General features: G+C 41.1%; 1 protein-coding gene across 3 annotated transcripts in view; it reads right to left on the reverse strand.

Moving 5' to 3' along the window:
* Positions 1-1,730: 1,730 nt before the first annotated feature.
* Positions 1,731-17,044, reverse strand: part of FAM20B (FAM20B glycosaminoglycan xylosylkinase) — a 46,698-nt gene continuing 31,384 nt past the window's right edge. For all 3 annotated transcript variants that reach the window (XM_053607215.1, XM_053607217.1, XM_053607216.1), the window contains exons 5-8: positions 10,866-11,037; positions 10,465-10,656; positions 8,155-8,214; positions 1,731-5,820 (exon numbers count right to left, since the gene is read on the reverse strand). In XM_053607215.1, coding sequence (XP_053463190.1) covers positions 5,589-5,820; positions 8,155-8,214; positions 10,465-10,656; positions 10,866-11,037 — 656 coding nt within the window. In that variant the 3' untranslated portion in view covers positions 1,731-5,588. The remainder of the gene's footprint in view (positions 5,821-8,154; positions 8,215-10,464; positions 10,657-10,865; positions 11,038-17,044) is intronic.

A 17,044-nucleotide genomic window follows, 5' to 3' on the forward strand; every position in this document is an offset into this window, starting at 1 on the left:
AGAACCATCTGCCTTGAAAACAATCTTTGAACAAATAAATCAATCTGGTACATGAAACAAAAACTCTGAAAACAAAATGAATGTTTCACAGCTCATCTACATGTCAGGATCCCTTTAACATCTATGCCACAGAGCACGTGAAGCATCACAGTGGACTGAGAATGTCCTCTTGAGACAGGGCACACCATGTTTTCTTGATGAAGACCACAGGAACCCCCTGAAGGGATATTTCCGGTGACCCAGGTAGTGAAACAGATTACAGGCCCAGGAGGCACTGCACCTTCTGCACACACAGCGCTGCATTTCCAGAGTCAGGGGTTCCATTCTTTGTCCGCCTGGATCGGCCTCCTCTTCAGTGTAGGTCTGGTCTCCCTCTGAGAGATCCTTCCTACTCAATGTTGTAGTTATCTCAGCCCTGGGGCATTTGGGCCTCACAAGCAGTTCTCATATGCCAGGACTAGACTATGAGTTCTTTGAGGGAAGGGACAGTCACCATCATCTTGGTGGCATCTACAACGTGCAGTACAATGTCCAAATATCTACTGAAGAAAAGCCAAACATCTCACGTAATCGTGATTTAATACCATTCTGCCCTGGGACTTATACCAAACTTACCTTAAAAAATCCCACCCATGGAAAACTAGTGGTGATGACCATTCTCATATATTTTACAAAATGAAAATTGGTTTTGTAGGCAAATAATTTTTTTTAGGAATCGGTTTTTTTAGTAAAAAACTACCCAGTAACTGACTCCTCCTCCCACTCTTGCCACTCTGAGCTGCCTCTCTCAAGCTCTAATTCCAGTTCTGATATGCTTGAGGAAAAAAAGGAATCTTGAATTGTAGCCTGGAGAGGAGTCTGAGTGTGATGAGTCAGTGAGATATACGGACCAGATTTCAGCTTCCCACATGTATTCAAGTACAAAAGACAAAAACTATACAGATGTGCTGCAAATAAAACAAAAATCTTGAGAATTATCTTCAGTTGTCTGGTTGAAGTTTATAATGCTGGATTTCCATTTCAAAAGTGAAAAGCCTAAGTGTTCTAAGAATTATAAACTGGCCTTCTCTTCCTGTCTTTATGGTACTGTGTTAACAGGTTCTTCAAGATTCATAATTATTTTCCTCTGAGGCAGCTCACAAATGGAGTTAATCACTAAATACAGAAAAAGCACTTAAGAATGATCCTATGGAAAATTTTGGTGCAGTTGCAACCTAGTATGAACTTTTTTTTCTTTTTGAGACAGAGTCTCCCTCTGTGTTATCCCAGACAAGAGCACTGTGGCATCAGCCTAGCTCACAACAACCTCAGACTCCAAGGCTCAAGTAATCCTCCTGCCTCAGGCTCCCAAGTAGTGAGTAGCTGGGACTACAAGTGCGTGCCACCACGCCCTGTTAAGATTTCTATTTTTAGTAAAGATGGAGTCTCACTCCTGCTCAGGCTGATCTCAAATTCCTGAGCTCAAGCAATCCTCCAACCTCAGCCTTCCAGAGTGCTAGGATTATAGGCATGACCGTCCCCAGGTATGAACCTTTTGAAGACTGGTGAAGGAAGTTAAAGGTCATATCCATCAGATACTATGAAACAATCCCTGTTGAAGTTTCAGTGGGTATAAAATATGTAATCATCTCTGTTCCTAAACAAAACAGGTAAGAAATTTATAAAAGGAACACTGGAAATATCCTGAATGGAGGGAAAAAAGATTAAGAGGAAAAGATGATACATCAATATTAATTAAAATCTTTATTCATATTCTTTTTCAGAATTGAAACCCATTGAACACATTAGAAATTTAGATGTTTATCTGTCTTGTTTGGTGTTTTACCAGATACAACCTCCATTTGTGTAACAGTTCTGAGACGAAATCCTTGGCAGATCAAAACAGAAGGTTCTACACTTTCCGTTTAAGCAAATAAATTAAGTTTCCCAGTAAATTATTCCTAGTTTCCCCCAACATTTTGTGTGAGGAACACCTCAGTTCCTAAAAACCTGTGGCAGTACAGTACCCATCCCCTATCTTTTCACTACCCAAAATTAAAGGAGAAAAACTGGCCTTCCCTGTACAATAAACTTCATCAGGTCTGCCTGCTTCACACACCAGAGTTGCTCAGTAGCTGTTTGCTGAACAGTCTTTATGTCACTTCAGGTCCACTCTTAGAGACTGAGAACCTTTCACTAGCTTCAAGTCCTCCAGCAGTGTAAGGAGTGTTCCCCTGTGCCAAAATAAATATATTTTTCTTGCTAGAATGCATAAACAACTATATACACACATATATACCTTTACTCATATTTCCTGAAGCTCAAGCTCACAGGAGGAATCATAAGATAGCTCACTGACACATGCTGTCTTACCATCAAGGTGTGGTCAATTACTGGTCACCAAAGAACACACAGGTGATGGAGAAGGAAGGCTGAAAGAATATGATAGATGGGAAGGGGTGGCCAAGGCATTTTTTTTTTTTTTAAATAAAGGAAAAGACAAATTTCTTTGAAAGACAATGCCATGTAAAGGATTCACCTTTCCCAAAATAATATGCAACGGATGCATCTGAATTCTTCCATTTCCTTCTTAAATTTCATTTGCACCCTGAGTGCAAACATGGCGAAATGTGTTATTAATAATACATTATTGAACAACACTCTGAGCAAATCAGATCCAATTAATTTGTTTTGCACACAAGATGATTTATACCCCTTCCCAAACCCATAATACAGTCTCATATTAAAGAACAGTTCTAGAAACTTCTAAACTTCAAATTTTGGAATAAACATTTTTAAGAAGTAGGAGGAGGGCAGGAAATGGCAATTAGTTTATAATATAAAAGTGTATCCACATCTATCTTTGGATGTTTGGGAGGCACACCTAACTTAGAGCTACCAAAACCCCTCCCATGACTTGCTGTAAATAGCCTCAGAATCTAATAAATAAATGATAAAGACAACAGTGTTCCAAAACTTTAAAAAAAAAAGAGATCCGCCTTTTTTTTCAAAAATAATTTAGTGTTTCTGAGTTTTAGGGCTGTAAGCTTATGGTTGGTTTTCTCAAAGATCTGCCTAAACACGCTTTTGCTTTTTCTTAGTGCCATGCCCACACCACTACGTTAGCTTAATTCTAACTTTAACCACTGTGGATCAAAAAATCTTTTAATATCAATGAGTTTGAAAATAGGAAAGAGAATGAAATGATCCATTTTCTGTGAATGCTTTGATGAAAAGGATGAAACCGTTTTTCAAAGCAGCATTCCCTTCTATGCATTTCCTTAGAAGAATTTTCTGTCTTCAACATTGCGAATGAAGATCCCAGTTTGAGAACAGTTCTTACTCATGACAGTGTGGCATACTAAAGGCATCATGTGTTTTAAAGGACACAAATCCATATTTATTTATGTTCTCTCAAGTAAGAGAGCTGACATCCTTCCTACTATCTCCTGCCTCCAAAATCTTAAGGCTCTTCCTGGTAACCTCCTTAACTGCAAGGCTCCGAGGCTTAAAAAATCTGTTTCCAAGTCTTCTGCATGGCCCAAATCACAAATAAGTCTGGCCATCTGTACAGTGTACACTCTCATCTATAGAAAAGCACAAACATGGTGACCAATTATGAATTTCCCTGGACACACAATAGCAAGTAGCCTTAAAACTGAAATCTCAATCATCTTGAAGTGTTTAAAAAAAAGAAATCAAAATCGATGCCTTCTTTTGTTAACTCTTAATTTAGCATTTTGTATTTAATATCTATCTTCTTAAATTCAATATCCTTTTTTAACTCAACCTACTGTTGTGTTCATCTCAAATGTACATAAAAAATATTTTCTAATTTCATGCTATTTTATAGTAGTTATGGGTTATTCAATTATCTTCCAATGTGAGAAAAGTTGGGGCATAAATTCTAAAGCTGATTTTTAAACAGTGGTTGCCTAAAACTAGTCTCCAATGGGTGGCATTAAATTTGTTCAACCACACTGTTTAAATATCAGTATCTGGCAGAAATGCAAAACTGGAACAGTTCCTGGATGGGTAGTTCACGGGGAGTGGGCAACCAGGCCTGTCCTCCTCTGGCCCTGTATTTTACTGCAACTGGCTAGAACACAGAACTAAAACTGTGTTGTAGCAACCTGAAATTTGGGAATGCTAAGAGCAGATGGGCATAATAGTACATGATGGGTTCAGAACTCCAAATAAGACTAAATAAGGAAATAAGAATTTGACATAAATCAAAATCTTAAGGCTCTTTCTGGTAACCTCCTTAATTTTGAGGCTCAGAAGGCTTAAAAATCTTTGTTTACAGTCTTCTACATGGCCCAACTGCCCAACTGCAAGGTAAGTCCTGCCACCTCGAGGGTGTACACTCTCATTTGTAGGAGTAAGCAGCCTTTCCTTACAAGAAAGGCACAAACAGGTTGGCCAATATCTTGAGAACAGCAGCTCCAGTGACCAGATACCTTAAAGGCAGAGGTGAAAATTATTTTCAGGAGGGAAATGAGGATGGCAGAGATTACAAGGAACCTGTCATTCAAGGTATTATTTCAGTTAACTCTGTTAATTTAGAAAGGATTTGCCTGCTTTGGGTAAAAGGGAAAAATATTAGTCTCCATAAAAGAATCATGCTTGGGCGGGCGCCTGTAGTCCCAGCTGCTCGGGAGGCTGAGGCAAGAGAATCGCGTAAGCCCAAGAGTTAAGAGGTTGCTGTGAGCCGTGTGACGCCACGGCACTCTACCCGAGGGCGGTACAGTGAGACTCTGTCTCTACAAAAAAAAAAAAAAAAAAAAAGAATCATGCTTGGGTTGTAAAAGTATTTTCTCTAGAGACAACTTTTTGATTAATCTGGACGTGACTGTGAAAATGCAGATTTTACTCAGGTACAAAGTCGTGTTTGCTTTTTACCCACTTTAAGAACCTAATACAGGGGAACCCTGTTTGCACTAACTCAGTCATCTCCCTGATTCTGGTTCTACCAAGTGGGTCTCTCTCTTCTTTTCTCCCCTAAGATCAACAAAACAGTACTAGTCAACTGTTTGAAGGCCCGAACATCTTCCTGCTCCTGCCCTTCCCTCCAATTCTATCTTAGAACCATATCTCCTTCAGCAGAGCATGCTATTTTGGCTTAATGGAACATAAGGTGTTATTTGCTGTCACTCTGTAGGAGGCAGCAAGCTTTCTGATTTGACTAGTACTGGTGAGAGAAAAAAAAAAAATTCAAACGTGTTTCCACAAAGTCCACAGATGTGGAGAAAGGACTGCAAGGTTCAACTCCAAACACACACTCCAGAACCAACCTTTCCATTCCCCTGTCCAAATGTCACACCTGTTTGTCCTTTGGCATGGAATAAAGACTGACTATGATGTCCGCTTCTAGGATGGGCAACTGCAGGGAGGTCATGTGACTCAGCAGGAACATCTCCATGCTCTGAAACTTGTAGTCTTTGCATCAGCGTCTACTACAGAAAATACCAAAGACATCCGAGGCCACCCTGTTCCCTCTCACAAGAACTTGCTGTTGGCCGTTTCCAATCCATCTCATGCCACCTAGAACTGATTGTGCTGTTTCTCTATCTTTGTAAAAAGAAGTCTCACTTAGTTTCTGTTGAGAATTACAAGTGGGAGAGAGGCATCCTGTCTTCCACCAGCACAGTGTCCATCCCAAACTGGTCAGTGCACTGCTTCACGGTGGCCAGGACACTCAGGAGCCGCTGGTCCATGGCGTCCAGGTGAGGATTGGCGAGCACGGGGGAGATGGGGTCATGGGCCATGGCAGATTTTAAGGCAGACTTTAGCACACCATTCTTTAGGTAGTTCAGTCTGTTCCAGGTAGAAACCCGAATGCTGGAAGAAAAAGTTTTAGGACAAGTTACATGAAACCTCTATCAAATGGAGTTTAAAGGCTGCTTGGCAGGCAAAAGTAAAAAAAAAAAAAAGTAAAATATTTTAACCAAAAACCCATTTGTTTCAGAATTACCCCTCCAATATGAGTATGCCACATTACCACATTTTGATACTTTTTCCTGGATAATTAATCAGAGATATACACAAAGATTCACATATGTTCACTGCAGTGCTGTTTATAACAGGAAATACGTGAACCTGAATGTTCAATAATTGGGAAATAGTTAAATTATGGCTTATTCATTAAAGAGATATACCATGCAGCCATTAAAAACAGTTTTGAAAATTCAGTGGTATGGGAAATGTCCATGATATAATGCTGGGGGAAAAGGATAGAGGAAAAAAACCTATTTTACTCCAAATTTGTGGGAAAATAAAACATATGCGCACACGCGCGCACACACACACACACGCACACACACACACGACTATAATGAAGCACACTGCAATGTTAGCAGGAGGTATCCTTACATATCGGCAGGTAATTTTAACTTAATTCTTCATATGTTACCAAATTTTAAAAAACATCTACCAATGTTAAAAATAGAAAAGTTATTTTAAAGTACCTGTTTTCCTTAATTATTTCACCAACTGCTATGGTTTGAATGTTTGAAACTCGTGTTGAAATTTAATTGCCATTCTAACAGTATTAAGAAGTAGGACCAGGCGGTGCCTGTGGCTCAGTCGGTAAGGCGCCGGCCCCATATACCAAGGGTGGCGGGTTCAAACCTGGCCCCGGCTGAACTGCAACCAAAAAATGGCTGGGCGTTGTGGCAGGTGCCTGTAGTACTCGGGAGGCTGAGGCAGGAGAATCGCTTAAGCCCAGGAGTTGGAGGTTGCTGTGAGCTGTGTGAGGCCACGGCACTCTACTGAGGGCCATAAAGTGAGACTCTGTCTCTACAAAAAAAAAAGAAGTAGGACCTTTAAGAGGTCATTAGGCCACGAGGGCTCTCCAAGAAGGCCAGATATGGACACCTTGATATTGCACTTATTATTGTGAGCCAATAAATTTCAGATCATTATAAATTGCCCGGTCTGTGTGTTATTTGGTTATGGCAACACAAAATGGATTAAGACACCAACTAAAGAGGATTTTTATTTTTTTTTTTGAGACAGAGTCTTTGTTGCCCTGGGTAGAGTGCCGTGGCATCCATAAAATTGATTATTACCACAAAAACCTCCCCTTCAAACATAAAGGCACATATTTTGATTGTATGTATCGCTGCTTCCCAGCATTAACAAAGATAATTTAAGGGTTGCAGATTTTTGTTGCTATTAAAAAAAGAAAAGAAAAACAGACTGATTGCTAAGAGGGGCGGCCTCATGTGGCATGATTGTTTCTGGGAGTTGACCAGTAATAAGTGGTGCTCCTGGACTTGCTCTTCTGAATAGCCCTGAAAGGTGGGTCCCAGGCGATTCTTGATATGCAGGCTTTAAAATTATACCAGGAATGATAATCTGAAAAGGAGCTTTTGAGAGTCCAGTCTTTATCTCATTTTCTTGATTTACTTTCAATTTCTTTGTTCTCTAATGTAGAGTTTTTACTTTTTATTTTTGAAAACAGAGTCTCACTATGTCACCTTCGGTAGAGTGCTATGGCACCATAGCTCACAGAAAGCTCAAACTTTTGGGTTTAAGCGATTCTCCTGCCTCAGCTTCCCAAGTAGCTGGTACTATAGGCGCCCACCACAACACCCGGCTATTTTTTTGTTGCAGCTGTCATTGCTGTTTAGCTGGCCCAGACCAGTTTCGAACCCACCAGCCTGGGTGTATGTGACTGGCGCCCTAACCACTGAGCTATGGGCACCGAGCCCAGAAAAGTTACTTTTGATTCAGATAATTTCAAATTGAGATTTGCAGACACCAGGTGGTATGTGGTAGGTGAGTAAGAGGACTTGAAACCCCAAGTAAACTAGGTGCAGCAATCACGGATACAGATTTTGCTAGAGTCTTTATTTTTTGGCGGGGGTGGGTGGGGTGGGTGTAGGGGGATGATTATAGTCTGATATTAAACCAAACATAGATATGTATTACTCAACAGACTACAAACTTCTACTCACACAAAATTTGAAATGAATTCTGAGCTTTGGGTTACCTGCCTCCACTTTTCCCTGATCCCTCATCTCAAAATCTCTAGGGGGTTCTGAGTTGGAAAAGTATGATAAGCACTGCTCAAGTACCAGAAAGTTTCAAGGCCAAGAAAACCAACCTACTGTTCCCTGAGCCTGGGAAGGCAGGCAATGAAGCACATGCTATTTGCTGTGCACAACTTACATGCAACACTGATAGAGAGGGGCAAGAATGCTTCTTTCCTCCAGCAAGGGGTTCCCAAAGCTGAAAATTAAAGTAAAACTCAGTGAATTCAGTGGCAGTTTCAGTTCCCTTCTTAGCACTAAAGCAACAACAAATTCTATAAGAAGGCCAAATGTGATCCTAGATAATTTCATGCTCAAGCAGCTCAAACCACTTAAATTGAAAACAAGCAGAGCATGACCAATTAGACACGGGATCCCTAACACCCCATACTGCAGTATCTCACAACAAACATACTCATTTACAAGGACCCTTTTTCCTGTCAAGATATCGCAAGGAGCTGGAGCACAACCATAGTGAACACACTGTAGACACAGAACAAAGGGCGAACTTGGAACCCCTCAGCCTGAAAAAGTTTTAAGGCATAAGGGAAGAAAAAAATTCTATTCATAGTAGTTTCTCACAAATAAGCAGATGGCCATTACTTATAAAAAGAAGCTATACTTGTTCTACTCCAAAATTACCAATATCCTATTCCCTTACAGGGAAGTATAAGGGCAGATTCAAAATGGGAAAACTGCTCACAGAGGTTCAAGAAACACTAATTCAAAACAGATGCATAGGGCAGCACCTGTGGCTCAAGGAGTAGGGCGCTGGCCCCATATACCAGAGGTGGTGGGTTCAAACCCAGCTATGGACAAAAACTGCAAAAACAAACAAACAAACAAACAAAACCAAAAAAACCCCCAGATGCATAAATGATCTTAGCAGTAATTCAGAGTCAGAAAGAACTGATGCTGTAGAAACTGTCAACCTTCCACTCTTTTCCCAGAAGCTCACCTTGATAGCTGGCTGGCTTGGTAGCCCTCAGTACAGTGTAGGTCCTCCAATAACATAAAACAAAGGCAACTGCCATGGTCTAATGTTTCTGTCCCCTCTAAATTCACATGCTGTCATCTAATCCCCACTGCAACAGAAGTAAGAGATGGGACCTTGGGAGATGATTACATCACGAGAGCGGAGCCCTCACAAATGGGACTAGTGTCCTTATAAAAAAAGCCAGAGGGAGCTTGTTGCCTCTTACACATAGAAGGCACTACCTAAGACAAATGGGCCCTCACCAGATACTGACTCTGCTGGCACCTGGTCCTACGACTTTCCCAATTCCAGAACTATGAGCAATAAATTTCTATGGCTTATAAATTGTCCAGTCTAAGGTATTTTGCTACAGCAGCCTAAACAGACTACAACAGCCACTATTTTGATGTATCTATCAAATGTCATGTGTTATCACAGTACACTTGCTCATTTTTTTAAAATGTATGGATAAAGATTTTTAGGCACATATATAGCAGAATGGCCACAGCCTGGTTTGCTGTGATGGGTTAGGGGGAGAGGAAGTATCTGCTACCTTTCATCTTCTGTGGCTGTCACCATCTCTCATGAGGCATGAGGCACTCGTGTTCAGTATAAGAACCTCATTAGTAAATGAGGTGGCCTCATTAGTAAATGCTGCACAAGCTCTCTTTGACAAGAAGCCATATCTCAGCTTGCTTCTAGCAAACCAACGTTAACAGCAGCGACCAAGTGCCTGGACAATTCTGGGCTCCAAGGAAGCATTCTATTTAGCAAACACTTACCAACTGTAACTAAACATGTGATACCAAATTGGCCACTATGGAGAATGCAGAGTACAAAATGATAATAAAATGTGTTCTCCAAATAGCTTAGGCCTAAAAAAAATATAGACATTCTCTTTATTCAAAATGAATAAATGTATTTAAGATAAAAGTAACTTATCTTTATATATAATCACTAAGCAACTGCTCTTCTTCTCATGATAGTGAAAGTTTGGGCCTGCGCTGCCACAGAAATAGCAAAACATCCTATCAAATAAATTCATTGTTAGAATTGCATGAACCAAAAACAAACAAACAAACAAACAAACAAACCAAAAAAAACTGCATGAACCTTTAGAGAGAATAAATTTAATACACATAATGTTCCATTAAATGTGTACTTCTCCAGATTTTAAACATCATAGGCAAGAATAAATGATGTAGGAAGTAACAAACTAAAGGCCGTGGTTTCTGGTTGTCAGTGAAGAGGCTTACAGAGTCCTCAACTCCTTGGAAAGAACCACTTTTCCATTTTTTTAATTTCTGAGATCCCTGAGGGTAGAAGGAGGGATGCCAACAGCAAAGGTCCCAATTGAAAAAAGAACACCTTCTATCAACTGTGTGTTTGATGTTGTCCAGAACACCTGTGAAAATGTCCTCCTTTTATACAAAGAAAGCCCTCACTGAGAAGGAACAGTCCTGCTGGCCCTACCTTTTGGCATTATCAAGAAGGATGAGCATACTAGCGCCTTCATCATCTTGAAAGCTCTCATAGTGATGGCGGTCAGCATTGCCTATCAGGTAGTCAAAGACAGCTGTGTCGATAATGTCCAAGAGGCGCGGGCCAGAGTCATAAGGGGACGTTTTCTTCACAGCATCACAGTAGCTCTCATCATACTCCCACCTGGAGGCAAGCAGCATCGCCAGAGTTATTGAGTGCCAACACTGCACCTGGCACTGTTAAAAACAAGGAGAAGACAGAGTTCCCACCTACTGAGTGTGCCCTGACCCCATGGTTCTTTGCATCCTTGGACAGAATTGCTGGCTCCTGCACAGGGTTGGCACCTGGCCAGGCACAGGAGAGACTTAGTAGTGGCTCGCAGGAGCATTTACCTGGCCAATTTGCCTTCTCGGTAAGTCCTGCCCCACGGGTGTCGGTGTTTCTGCAAAGGCCACACATCTGGAAGCCAAAGTGTGACAGATCCCTCCATTGTATCTCCATCAGCACAAGCTGGCTCTGTTTCTCTGCAGTAATAACACTTCCCATAGAAACAAGTGTTGTTTCCTAAAAGACAGAAAGGAGCCAAATACACTTAAGGAAAGAATGGTGACTCCAAACTCTTCCCTAAGCAATGTAGGAGGGAGCAGCTAAGTAAACGCGCACTGTGAAAATAAAGATCCTGAAATTACTATATTTCAAACACTGATGTTCCTAGATAGGTTTTATTAATAAAAGCACACAGTGTAAAAAATGCAGAAGGTATTATAGGATATACATCAAAAAGTAAGTCTCCTTTTCCGGCATCCTTTCTGCCCGGTCTCTCCCAGGAGTCAACTCCCATCACAAGTATCTTTCTGAACTCACTTTAATTAAAGGAAAATAATATACTCCTCCTCTTCATCAGGGCTAAGATTTCCGTCATGAGTACCCAGGAAGGGCAAGCGGGGGCATCTACTGGGGCAGGTGCGGCCAGAGTTTGGTTATGTACACGGGCAGGGGACTGGTGAGAGGTGAGCAAATAAGTAGAGAGAGAACTGAACGGGAACCAGGCCTCTCACAGATGGAGAAGGGAGTTAAACATACAGAACGGGAGATGGCCAGAATACATCTGTGGTGTTGAATTAGAATTAGCGATACCGGTTTGAACTGATGGTTTTAACACACACACAGATACACGACATATACCTACAGACGCTTCTTACTTCAGTCCTTCAAGAGAACCTGGAAACACTGACACCCAGGTAGAACTCAGCATACCTACCATCCACGTATTAGTCTGTAAACACCATGTTCACACTACATTAAAAGGAACCAGGGCTCCTTGAAGGGCTGAGGCACAAAATGTGCCTGGACCATGGTGTTTTTGGCAAATGTAAGGAAGCGCTCAGAGAATGATGGGACCATTCCAAAATGGCACAGGAGCTAATATGTAGGAGTTTCCACGGGCCAAATCTGGGACAGTTTGAGAATCAACATAAATAATACCAGTAATTAATTGTAACTCTGAGCAACTTAAGTCTATGAATTCACATGATATAAATAATAAATGTGTATGTAGAAGACGTTCCACCCTTCAATGGAATGACAGAATTAAAAAAAAGTCATCATTTAGTAACTGTCATATAACTGAATCAAACAAAAACTGTCAACAAATCCCAAAGGTGGTTAGTGAAAATTTGATGAGGAATGGAACATTTACATAGCTCTAGAGTATCTCCCTACAAAGTACTTAGTGATCACTTACTAGTAAATATGAAATGCTTATGAACTTTACACTGAAGAAACCTTGTGGACACTCATCATCTTAATCAAGTGATAAAATTAACATCACCACCAATGGGACATTTCATTAAATGGACATCAGGTGCACAAAGAACAGCATAGTATCACTTCCCTGGTTTCCCTGCCAAACATAGACAAACTCAAATTAAGAGATTTTTTTTTTTTTTAGAGACAGAGTCTCACTTTATTGCCCTCGGTAGAGTGCTATGGTGTCATAGCTCACAGCAACCTCCAGCTCCTGGACTTAGGAGATACTCTTGCCTCAGCCTCTTGAGTAGCTGGGACTGCAGGTGCCTGCAACAACGCCCGGCTATTTTTGTTATTGTTGCAGTTTGGCCAGGGCTGGGTTTGAACCAGCCACTCTCAGTATATGGAGCCAGCACCCTACCAGCTGAGCCATAGGCGCTGCCCCAATTAAAAGATATTTTATAAAGTAACTGCCTGCACGCTTCAACAATGTCAAGGTCATATAAAACAAGGAAAGTGAAGATTGTTAAAAGGACTGATGTCCTTTTGCTACAAGGCAAAAAAAAAAAAAAAAAAAAAAACTTAAGCAAAGATTCTTAATTCAAAACAAATTAAAAAATTGGGAAAGAGGGGTGGTGCCTGTAGCTCAGAGGGGTAAGGTACTGGCCCCATATGCTGGAGGTGGCGGGTTCAGACCCAGCCCCAGCCCAAAACTGCAAATAAAAAAAAAAAAAAATTTATAAAAAATTGGGAAAGAACATTTACATCTCATCTCACAAAGGACTGCTCACCCTAGGTATGAGCTCCTATAAATCTGTAAGGCCAATGACACCACAAAAAATGAGCAAAGGATAAGAAAAGACAATTAACAGAAAATACAAATGGATCTTAAACAAATAAAAAGATGCCACATAACGAAATAGACAAAAACCGAAAGTTTGATAATACTTTGTTGGTGACGCTAAGGAAAAGAGGCACTGTCATGTATTACTCCTGAGAGTATAAACTGGTTAAACATCTACGCAGAATAATGGGGCCGTACTTATCAAAATTTAAAATGCATATGCCCTTTGACCCAGCACTTTCACTTTTAGAAATATTTGCTCATGTGTGAAATAACATACATACAAGGTAATTTGGGGGCAACACTGGTTGTAAAAATAAAATACTGGAATATTTAAGTCCAATAAGGAACTGGTTAAGTGAATTATGGTAGATCCACAGAAAGGAATACTTTGCAGCTGGTTAAACAATAAAAGAATGAGCCACATGTATAAGTGGTTGAGTTAAAAATATGTATTCATATTTCAAACACAAAAAAGACAAATTAATAATAGAGGTTTCCACTGGGAGGAAGGGGAAGGAACTGGATGGATGGAAGAAAAACTTTTCATTGAATTTCACTGAAGTTTGGATTGTGTCACCGTATTACTGATTAAAACATTAAAAAAACAAACAGAAAAACAACACTGCTTGGTACAGGAAATCTGCTGCCTATAGGATAAAATCCAAACTCCTGAGTTTTGTAAATAAGCCTCTTCATAACTTGAAGGGAGTATGCTGTATTGGCTAAGAGTCTGGGGTCAGGTTACCAGGGTTAAAATGTACACTAGGTTTGTCAGGAGACTGCAAGAATCCAAGCATGTAATTTCATTTCTCTACATGTCCTACGCCAATGCTCAGCACAGTGCCTGACACACTGTCGGAGACCAATCAATGCCAGCTATTTATCATTAACAACATGGCTCAATCTACCTTTCCAGACTTCAGTTAGTGCTCTGAGCCTGAAGCTCTGAACCTTTGACTATTTCCTGGATATGTCAAATTTTAAAAACTGGTTTTCTGATCACTGTCTCTAAGCTTTCCTAGGGTGAAATGTCAATTGAGATAAAATCTATGCCTCCAGCCAAGACTTGCTTCCTAAACTGTAGACTTTAGTTTCCAAATGACTACTTGACATTTATTCCTGAACGTTCCTGTCAAGGAAACAAAATACCTAAAATTCATTCTCTTCCTCCGCTGCATCTCCTGAAAGGCTCCTTTCCCTACATTCCTGAAACTTCGTTATTCACTTAGAGTCATCTAATCCAGAAATCTGGGAGTCTTTCTTAATTTTTTTCTTCTCTCTCAATTGCCTTTCCTAGATCAAGTGGTTACCAAATTCTTTTCATTCCAATTTTTAGTACCTCTTAAATCTTTCTATTCTCTGTCCCTGCTTCTTTCCTTCCTTTCTTTTTTTTAAGAGATGGAATCTCACTGTGTTGCCCAGGCTGGAGCGCACTGGCACAATCACAGCTCACTGCAGTCTCGAACCTTGGGGTTTAAGTAATCCGCCTCCCGAGTAGGCTAGGAATACAGGTATGTGCCACCACACCTGCCTAAATTTTCATTTTTCGTAGAGATGGGGTCTTGCTATGTTGCCCAGGCTGGTCTTGAACTTTTAGCCTCAAGCAATCCTCCTGCCTTGGCCTCCCGAAGTGCTGGAATTATATAGGCATGAGCCACTGAGCCCGGCCTCCTATTCCTGCTTTAGTTCTGTCTCTTACTACATACAATTTTACAACACCAGCCCCCAGATGCTCTCAGCTCCTGATTCTCCCCTTCCCAATTCATCTTCTATGATGCTGTTACAATTAGTTTTCTCTTTCTTCTTCTTTTTTTTTTTTAATCGAGATAGTCTCCTTTTGTTGTGCTGGGTAGAATGCCCTGGCATCATAGCTCACAGCAACTTCAGTCTCCTGGGATCAAGAGATCCTCTTGCTTCAGCCTCCCAAGTAGCTGGGACTACAGGCATCTGCCACAATGCCCGGTTAGTTTTTTTATTTTTAGTAGAGAAAAGGTCTCACGCTCACTCAGGCTGATGTTGAACTCATGAGCTCAAGAAATCCACCTGCCTCAGCCTCCCACAGTGCTATGGTTACAGGCATGAGCCACCACACCCAGTGCCCAATTAGTTTTCTAAATCCAAGCATCATTTTTCCATATTCAAACTCTTTTTTTTTTTTTGCAGTTTTTGGCTGGGGCCACGTTTGAACCTACCACCTCCGGTATATGGGACTGGCACCCTACTCCTTTGAGCCACAGGTGCTGCCCTATGATCAAACTCTTTTAATGACCTCCCAGTGCCAAGAGAAAATCTCTCCTAGACATGGTGCACAGGCCCTTCAGTGACACTGCCCTACTGCCCTCTCCACTTGTCAACCCCACACACTTCCCTTTCTTCAGCTAAACTAGTCTCCAGAGACCGTCACGCTCTTTCAGGCTTGTCACCCTTAACTGCTCTGTCCTTCACCTGAAACAGCGTTAACTCATGGAGCCTACGAGCTGAAGGGGAACAAAATTACATATTTATTTTCACTAAGCTCTATCTTAAAATTACCATTCCTTCAATCATAATGGTAGGGAACAAACCATAATATTGTCATTGCCCATCACTTTGTTATTAAAAGAAGTCGCATATTTTTCTTTTCTTTTTTTTTTTTTTTGTAGAGACAGAGTCTCACTTTATGGCCCCCGGTAGAGTGCCGTGGCCTCACACAGCTCACAGCAACCTCCAACTCATGGACTTAAGCTATTCTCTTGCCTCAGCCTCCCGAGCAGCTGGGACTACAGGCGCCCGCCACGACGCCCGGCTATTTTTTGGTTTTGCAGTTTGGCCGGGGCCGGGCTCGAACCCGCCACCCTCGGCCTATGGGGCCGGCGCCCCACCGACTGAGCCACAGAAGTCACATATTTTTCATATTGTTTTAGCATTGTTGCGGGTATCTCAGTGCTCCTTATATTCATAGTTTGAAATGACTGCAGTGACTAGATCTCGGACAGATCTTATATAATGTGTTAATAACAAAGCACATGATACTGTACTATGTATCATAAACTTGTTTTTTGTAATTTTTTTTTTTTTTTTTGAGACAAGGTTTCACTCTGTCACCCAAACTAGAATGCCATGGTGGCCTCAGCCTAGCCCACAGTGACCTCAAACTTCTAGGTTCATACAATCTTTGGGCCAGAGCCTCCCAAGTGGTTGCAACTATAGGTGCCTACCACTAAGCCCAGTATTTTTCTTTTTTTAGTAGAGATGAGGTCTCACTTTTCTCAGGGTGGTCTGAACTCCTGACCTCAAGCAATCCTCTTGGCCTCCAAGAGTGCTAGGATAACAGCCATGAGCCACCACGCCTGGCCACTTTTTGTATCAAAGTTATAGCTCAATATTTTTTGTTTCATGTATAAGTTTATGTATTTTAATTCATTTAAACATTATTCTGAGAAAGTATCCATAAGCATCTTCAGACTGCCAAAGGAGTCTATAACACAAAAAAGTTATGTCCAAACCTAGAATGTTCTTTCACATTGTATCTACCTGGGGGGCTGCTATCATTCCTTTAAGGCTTGTTTAAAACATCACCTACAGAAATTAACTGTCACTCTGGCCCTAACTTCTAGACAGCTCCTCCACACTGCACTGGCCCTTTACACATGTCTGGCTCCCCTGTTAGACAAAGTTCTTTGAAGGCAGGAAGGTCTATGCATTCTGTATATTTAGCATCTAGCTCATAGCCTGTCACACAAGAGTGAAATACAGTTTTGTTGAATAAATGAATATAAAAGTACACAAACAGATGAAAAAGTAAAATCTAGGTTTGAGGGCGGCGCCTGTGGCTCAAGGAGTAGGGCACTGGCCCCATATACCAGAGGTGGCGGGTTCAAACCTGGCCCGGCCCAAAACTGCAACAAAAAAAAAAAAAAAGGAAAGAAAATCTAGGGTTTTTTTTTTTTTTTTGGCTGGGGCTAGGTTTGAACCCACCACCTCCAGCATATGGGA

The sequence above is a fragment of the Nycticebus coucang genome, chromosome 10 (assembly GCF_027406575.1).
Source record: "Nycticebus coucang isolate mNycCou1 chromosome 10, mNycCou1.pri, whole genome shotgun sequence".
In the NCBI taxonomy this organism is placed as follows: domain Eukaryota; kingdom Metazoa; phylum Chordata; class Mammalia; order Primates; family Lorisidae; genus Nycticebus; species Nycticebus coucang.